Here is an 8661-nt window from a genome sequence, read left to right on the forward strand (position 1 = left end):
CAGCTTGAATCCTTGAAAGCACATTCTTACTATAATCGCTATGTGCCTTGATCAATTCTCTGAAACTATGTGAATATGTCATAGTTATGTTTTCCCCCCGTAAAATTATTCTAATTTTTTTCTCTAAAGGTGTCCGAACAGCTAAAATGAGCCGAAAATAGTAGTCAAAATAATTCCTTCGCATTCCCGTAAAGTTAAAGTCGTGGCGTCAAATTTGAACAAGGTTACCGCCCAATATTTACGTGTCGACCTGTAATGACAAAAAAAATCACAATTCTAGAAAAAAAGTAAAAATAAATAAACAAATCGGAAATCAGCATTATGTCAGCAAATACATGCTACTGGTCGAATTATGTACACAGTACACATAATAACTCCGTCAACGCCGTAAATTATCGCCGGCTCTCCATTTTGTAAACCCTGTCAACCCTCAATTCCAAAATCCTCTCTTCTCTTTGCTCAGTTGCAATTCATTCTCTTCGCCGTCTGATTTTTTCGACCTCTCTTCGAACGTTTGCAATGTCGGTGAGTAGAAGCTACATTTTGAGCATTTCACTTGCGGATTTTTTCGAAGTTTTGAATTGAATTTCTGTTGTTTATTCCTCTGATTTGATAGATTTCAATGTTTTTTTCTATTGATTGATCCTGTTGAAATTCAGCTATGAGTAATGATCTTTGAGCTCTGAGTTTGAGTATTTTTGATATATCATTTTGCTTGAATTATAGGCCAATTTAACTGTTTTACCTTTCTTTGATATTTAAGCTATTCGCTTATTGTTCTTGATTTGTTTTGAAGTCTCCATGAATGAAGAGATCGAAAGGATTACAACGTCATTGTCTGACATTTTTGCTGTAATAGGTGTAAAAGTTTGTGATTTCATTCAAAAAGTTGACTAGCTAAATAATCAACTTGAATTTACTTGAATTGTAGGTTCATTTAACTGATTTACCTTTCTCTTGATATTTATTCATTTTTATTCATGTTTTAATTGATTTGTGTGACTTCATCTTCGATGAAGTGATCAAATGGAGTATAAACGTATTGTTGGCGGTTTTGCTGTTATAGGTATAAAACGTATAAAATTTGTGGTTAATTAAAAGGTTGACTAATTGAATAATTTTATCTGTCAAATGCTAGTCTTATGGACTATGAATTTGAACAAATTTTGTTTACTATCCGACTTGTGGATTATATGCGCCACATTTTGTGTTTTATTAATTGAGGAATCATATCAATTAATTGATTAAGCATGAATCTCAAACTATTGGAGTCGACTAAATATACAACAACTACAATAATAAACCCAGTGCAATCCCACAAGCGGGGTCTGGGGAAGGTAGTGTGTACGCAGACCTTACCCTTACCTTTAAGAAGGCAGAGGAGAGGCTATTTCCGGCAGACCCTCGGCTCGAGTCGGCTCTCTCTCTCTCTGTATATATATATATATATACACACCCCCACACACCCACACCCCATTCAACTCTATTTGAGGCTCTGTCATTCCAGTACTTGTATATAATTTATTTTTTGACATTCGGCTCGCATAAAAAATTGTTATAATTTGATGAATCCTCTAATTAAGAAATCATGAAAAGCAATAATTCTTGCTCATAACAATTGAACTTGCATAAAAACAAATTATTGTTTGGATTAAGAATATGGTGATGAGCATTTTCTTGTTCCAACTGGGGATAACTTGGTTGCTTTAAGACCAAATCAGTGCTCTTTATGTTATTACGAGGAATCTGGTATAAATATATGTGTTCCTTTTTTTTTCTTCGGGGGGGGGGGGGGAGTGGATAAGAGGATCAATCTTTAGATCTGAGATAGCGTAGTATGATACAGACTTTGCGACTTTCATATAAATTTTCTAGATTTTCGCATCAATTATGTGAAGTTTTGTGACTAAGGGGACTAAAAGAAGCTGGAAGCCACTAGATCCCCGGGGAGTGAACTTACTTTAGAATATCTTCTGAAGCAAAATCTCCATGCTACATCATGAGTGGATATACAACATCTTTTAGTTCAAGGGCATCTTCACATGTAGGATACTGAAGAGAAGTTGATCTTATAATCCTGTTAAAAAAAGGCTGATTTGATAATCTAATTGCAATTTCATAACATTCTTGTAGAATAACTCCTTCAGCAAACATTACTTTTCCTTTTGGTGTGAAAGAGCGTAAACTATCACTGAATTATATTTCTAACTATGTCAAGCAGAAAATATATGGATCAGGATAGTTTCTCAAAAAAGAAAAATGGATAAGGACAGATAAATATTGAACTGGAGCAGTGGAGTTGGGATAGTACAATGATAAATAATTTACCAAAAAGGGGTCAAAATAACAGGGCCTAAAACTTATAATTGAATTAGAATCAAATTAACCAAATTTAAATGGCTCAAACATTTTCGATAAGTTTCGAGTTGTTGCCTCTCTAATTATATCTCATTCCTAATGGAACATGTGTCTCAAATCTATTTGAAATTAATCCGTACGCATCTTTGCATGATCCTTTGATATTTAAGATGTTGCTCTTTTTATTTGTTTTAAATGATGATAAGATGTTGTCCAAGTATGCCTTCTTGATAATGAGGTTTAACTGAAATGGTGAAAATGGTACTGTCTTCCCAAACGCTTGACAGCTTGCTTGTTCCTGAGCAGGTGAAAACTGTTAAAGTTAGCAATGTCTCCTTAGGAGCATCAGAGTGGGATATCAAGGAATTCTTTTCGTTCTCTGGTGATATTGAATATGTTGAGATGCAAAGGTTAGCCCTTGAGATTGTTTACCATTTTCTTTGAGCTAATTCTTTCAGTTTGTCATTAACCCCAACTTTTTACTTTGTAGTGATATTGAACGAAGCCAAACTGCATATGTTACATTCAAGGATTCTCAGGGAGCTGACACTGCAGTTCTTCTTTCAGTTATCCTCGTTCTCTAATCTGTCAAAATTTTCAATTTGTTTCCCTTACTCTTTGGACTATGCTTATGTGGGCCTGGGATATTGAACTGATAATCTGAAATCTGATATTAATGGTTGCAACAATGTTGCCTTCTATATTAATTTATATCAAGTAGTATTGAGGCATAGTTGTTGTTGTAGCATTCATGTTTATCTTCTTTACTGTATTGTCCCGGCATATTACTGTCATTTGAGCATGTGACTGAGATGGTACTTTTTACTGCAAAAACAGTTCATTACTAGTAACAAACCTTCATTATAGTCTCTTGCTTACTCTTGTTCATATGCTGTTTGCTGACCACTTTTGTTACATTGTTTTGACTATATTAAGATTTTATGGAACAACTCTAGCTAACGCAATTATTAGAAACTTTTTTTATGTGATTGAGCTTATTGTATGTATATGTTTTTTATGAGGAAAATTTTAATTTTTTTCATTTATCAAGTTAATTTAAAATCTTGAAATTCATGCTAGTATATAACCGGGCATTGATGTAGCATTTCACTTTTCACTGCAGAAGTTCAGGTGCTCCCTTAGGGCTTATTTAAGAATGATAGTTTGATTGATAGGGCAGATGATTTTAGTGCAAACTCTCCATTGAAAGACTCTAGGAGTGAGTTTGGCTAACTCATCATATTAGTGTTCCCAAGAAAACTTATCATGTAAGTGTTATTGGAGATAGGGGAAATGAAACTTTGTCACAGGCTGTTGGAAGTCTGTGTATAGTATTGTTTAAATATGTTAGATATAAGGCTGAAGTTGCAAAGGCTGAAAAGTAAATTTATAAGACGGCGGTAGTCTATTAAAATCATTCATGATCTATCTTGATATCAAAGAATCATAGTTTGGGTTCTTATGATGTCTCACCATCAGGTGATCACTAGAAGATGTCAGATACTTGCAAAAATTTCTCTATCCTTTGTAGTTCTAGGGAAGATACTGAGAGGGCTAAACATGAACTAGCACTTAGGCAAAAATAGATTGAACAATAAGCTGGACGTTTAACCAGAGATGGATTCAGGATTTAAACTCTATGTGTTCAACCTTTAAGATTTTTAGCATTGAACTTATTATATTTTAAAGTTATGGGTTCATATCTACTATTTGTTGCAATTTTAGTAAATTTTTACACATAAATTTATGTGCCACGTCGAAAGTATTGGGTTCAGATGAACCCGGTACCAAAGGATTGGATCCGCCCTTGGTTTTAACTGTCAAGTCAGCTTAGAGTCCATACAGGTATGCATGGTAAAATGAAAGGCCATGTCATGTTTATTCCCTTTCTAGGTTAGGTTGGACTATCTAGGATCAGAAGGTATTGAATGTAACATTGCAATAAGCCGAAGATGAAGCAAGGCAGATAAAGAGCAGCAGATAAGGAAGAGATTTAGGCAACTTAATTGACCTAGCGGACTCTAAAGAAAGGGTATCACTTATTTGGAAACTAAGAAACTTGCCGGTTTCCAAGCTGGCTTCTATTATTATTTTTTTTATTTTTTGCTAACTGTGGTTTCCGGACCAACTGACATCCCACTAGCAACAAGCACCAGGTAATTTTGTCCACCAAGGCTTGAACAGATGGGAAGAAATCACCTAGTATTTTTGCCTCCGTTGAGATTTGAACCTGAGACATCATGGTTCTCAACCCACTTCATTGACCACTAGTGGCTGGGTACACCTCGATTACACTAGGTACCTTTACAAGTATTGGGTAACTTTGCATACAAAAGTTTAGGCGGATTGAAAGAAATCAATTAACTTCTTTGCCTTTCGTGGAATACGAATACTGGTCTATCACGACTTCCGGTCCTGCTTCGTTGATCACTTGGGAATACCTTTGGTAGTTTTGCTAAAACGAAAATAATTTCTTTGAATTACAATATTATATGACTACGATGCAAATGAAGTACTCCATTAATTATGTCAAAGGTACTTTATTTCAGAACATTGCCATGTATCCTCAATGTTGACCTTTACCTTATAATATTTGAAGTTTATATGTCAAAAACTCTTCTTAAAGAGGGTATCGACAGTTATGATGTAATTCTCATGCGATAAAACATGTTTTCTTCAGATTGGCTGATTTCATTTCCTTTCAAATCTTTTCCTGCAAATTCCTTTATAAGGGCTCCAAATTTCTGATATGGCATAAACTCTACTTGAAGCAAAGAAAGAGAGTTTCTGTGGTGAGTTAATGAGAAAAGAATTCTAGTCCTTATGACTATCATATTCCCCTTTTAATGTGCTCATTCTTGTAGGCATTGAATGTCTGTAAATATAGAAACATGAAAGAGTTCTCACTAGCGTCTTCGTATTTATTTCAGGGAGCAACAATAGTTGATATGTCTGTTACAGTGACTTTGGATCCAGTTTACCAGCTTTCTCCTGGTGCTGCTACAGCGCCCCCGGTAAAAAGAATCATACATATTGCAATGTCTTTGAACATGAAAACACACACTTTTCTTATATGATGACGACCCTCTGCAGCCAACAGGAAAGAAAACTGCTGGTGATTCAGAATCTGCTTTTCAGAAAGCAGAAGATGTTAGCAGCATGCTCGCAAAAGGTTATATCTTAGGTAAAGATGCTGTGGGCAAAGCAAAGTCTTTTGATGAGAAGCACCAGTTGACTTCAAGTGCAAGTGCTAAAGTGGCCTCTTTAAACCAAAAAATTGGTCTCACTGAGAAGATAAGCATTGGTACTTCCATTGTTAATGAGAAAGTCCGAGAAGTGGATCAGAAACTCCAGGTTTCTGAAAAAGCAAAATCAGCATTTGCTGTAGTAGAGCAAAACGTTAGTAGCGCTGGATCGGCCATTACGAAAAACCGGTATGTTCTCACTGGGGCTACTTGGGTAACATGCGCTTTTAGTAAAGTTGCTAAAACAGCAGGGGAAGTGGGCCAGAAGACAAAAGAGAAAGTGGGAATGACTGAGGATGAGCAGAGACAGAAAATGGTCACTGATTTTGCACAGGTTCATTTATCTGATTCTCCAAAAGCTTCTAATTTCACGGAGCATCAGTCTTCCAAGCCTGCTGCAGTACAAGGTTTAGTCCTTTGAGTTGATGCCCCTGTAAGTATCTTTGAGGACTTCCACTCCTCATACTTCATTTCATTTTCAATTCACTGGTTTATGAAGAAATAACAAGTGTAAAACAATATGTTCAATATGCAATTTTAGATGATCTCAATTTTGTTTTTGTACTTCGTCCTGTAACAAGATTTGATTGATTTGTATATCGTTGATATTGTCAAGTAGATAAATTCATTGTTATGCCTTGATGAACATACATGAGCCCAATCTTTTTGCACTTACAGTTGCTTCATTTTGCTTGTTAGTTGCATGAGACATCCTTCTTGACTTCAGTATATTTCCTTAGATTGTAGAGAAAGATATTTCTGGAGAATGAGTGACCTAACATGTGAATTGTGCTTTATATCGTTGAAGGAGGTTGCTGGGCCTTCTCCTTTTTACTAGCATTGCAGATTCCTTTTTGGCAGTTTTTAGCATACTTCTTAGTTCCTTGGGTGTGAAATGCAGAATATTTATCATTGTAAAAGGCATCCATTGCAGGCCAAATTAGAAATCGTGCACTTTCTTATGAATGTGTGGAGTAGTTCTTTTAGATTACTGTATTGAAGTTTCTCTTGCTTGTTCATATTTTAGTGCTTCAATCCATCTATATAGGAGAATTGCCAATTATTTCAGGTGTATAACATTATGCTGCAATCTGCAATGCAAGTATCTGAATCATTAGCTTTTTTGCTAGAAACTTGAGTTTGATGTCCTGCAGACGTTCTTCCCTTGAGTATATACAGCCTGATTTTCTGTGCCAAGGATGTGCTTTTGCTTTCCTTTTTATGTTTCACACTATTAAAAATTCCTGTTCCACACTTTTCTTTGATACTCTTAGTTCTACACAATATAGGAATTGCATGAACCTCTGGTTTTGGGTGGCAGTTATTTGACCCTCTTTTTTGATAAGGTATGTTGACCCTTGATTCCAACTCCTAGTAACTAGGGAAGGGGAACAAGTCAAGTCACAAATATTAAGCCTTGCATAATCTTGATTAAGCTTTCTAATTCTTCCTTTTGATTCTTGTAATTTATGGAAGAATCGTCAGCATACGCACAGTGAAATGATACTTTAGAACTTTCGATGTGTTTCACAATGACACCGGGATGCCTAACCTATTGGAAGTGTTGATGATTAGAAGGTACTCCGAAAGAGCATTCAATACTTGGTACCCAATCTATATATATATATATATATATATATATATATATATATATATATATATATATATATATATATATATATATGAGGGAATAGAAAAGATGACTTGGCACATCTCTTTGGCCAAGGATCTTATTTATCTTTTTTCTGCTTTTTAAAGATTTTTTCTCTCATTTTAATAACTCATTTACTGCATAGGAAAGTGAACTAAAGGAAAACAAATGAGGTTTACATAGAGATTTCAGTTATGGAATATAAAAAGGAGTAATTAACTAATTAACTTGTAACTGAAAAGCACACTGGTTATATAGGCGGTCCTTTTGCCCAGATTCGGATCAAACTAAATCAGTTTGTTTAAGATTATTTGAGCTTTGAAGAGCTTATGCCAATTATAATGGAGCGAATGACGATGCATGCTTCAAGGGCAAGGCTTTTCAAGGAGTATGACAAAGAAGTAGAGAGAGAAATCTGAGGGGGATTTGCAGCCGTATTTATATTTGTGTCACCTTTTAACATGTACCCTATTTTTAAAAATTATTGATTTGGTAGCCAGCTGACAAAAAATCTGTAATAATATGACAATTATACTCCTGACAAAAGATATAAAAGACGAATCACGCATTAATCGATTTACCGTTCTCCTCCATCACTCCGTTCCTCCTCAGATCTCTTCTCACATCTACCATAATCACGATCTCTGTCATAACCAGAAAGTTGAACCAGATTCAAATTCCGAATTCAAAATTACAAAATACATTGTAAGTATTGCAATTCATCTTCAGAATTCAAATTAGTTTTTGAAACTGATTGATCTTCATGATACGTTTCTGCAATTATTTTTGTAATTCATCATGCTTTTTAAGTTTTAATTCTATCAACGCATATAGATTTTTTCACTTATGCTAATTTAATCACGATTGCATGAAGTTGTTTGACGAATGAAACATGAAGTTTTCGCTTGTAGATCTTCAAAAACTTTGCATGAAAGATATAGAATAAAGTTGTTTCACGTTGAATTCAAAAGTTTCAATCAAATACAAGCTAAAATTTCATACTACTGTAGCATGAAGATTTTTCATGTTAAACCTAATTTAGCGTGAAGTTGTTTCACGTTGAAGCTAAATATTTATGATAGTGGATGCTGAAGTTAATTAGTTCACTTGCTAAAACTTTATATCAATAATGCTGAAGTTTTGTAGTATTATGGAAAAAATTACAGTTTTGTCATGAGCTTTTTCCGAAACTTTAGCGGAGAAATACTGAAATTGTTTAGTTCATTTGCTAAAACTTCAGGACGAACGTGCTGAGGATTTTGTCCTGCAGTATGTAATTTTCTAATGAATTTTATTTAATTCTTGCTGAAGTTATTTAGTTCATTTTCTAAAACTTCATACCAAAATATGCTGAGGTTATTTAGTTCATTCAACAGTTTTGTCATGAGCTTTTTCCGAAACTTCAGC

The 8661-nt window shown here is 34.7% G+C and overlaps 1 protein-coding gene across 3 annotated transcripts; it reads left to right on the forward strand.

Annotated features, from left to right (window-relative positions):
- The first annotated feature begins 337 nt into the window (after positions 1 to 337).
- Positions 338 to 6251, forward strand: LOC107830645 (binding partner of ACD11 1). Of its 3 annotated transcripts, none has more exons than XM_016658270.2 (6): positions 338 to 525; positions 2665 to 2768; positions 2849 to 2924; positions 5039 to 5150; positions 5289 to 5372; positions 5452 to 6251. In XM_016658270.2, the coding sequence occupies exons 2-6, from the start codon at positions 2753 to 2755 to the stop codon at positions 6022 to 6024; spliced, it is 861 nt and encodes a 286-aa protein (XP_016513756.1). In that variant the 5' UTR covers positions 338 to 525; positions 2665 to 2752; the 3' UTR covers positions 6025 to 6251. The 3 variants fall into 3 exon arrangements, with proteins under 3 accessions (XP_016513756.1, XP_016513755.1, XP_016513757.1); XM_016658269.2 differs by having other exon boundaries at positions 339 to 525; positions 5091 to 5150; XM_016658271.2 differs by lacking the exon at positions 5039 to 5150 and having other exon boundaries at positions 342 to 525.
- The last annotated feature ends 2410 nt before the right edge of the window (positions 6252 to 8661 follow it).

The sequence above is a fragment of the Nicotiana tabacum genome, chromosome 23 (assembly GCF_000715075.1).
Source record: "Nicotiana tabacum cultivar K326 chromosome 23, ASM71507v2, whole genome shotgun sequence".
In the NCBI taxonomy this organism is placed as follows: Eukaryota; Viridiplantae; Streptophyta; class Magnoliopsida; order Solanales; family Solanaceae; genus Nicotiana; species Nicotiana tabacum.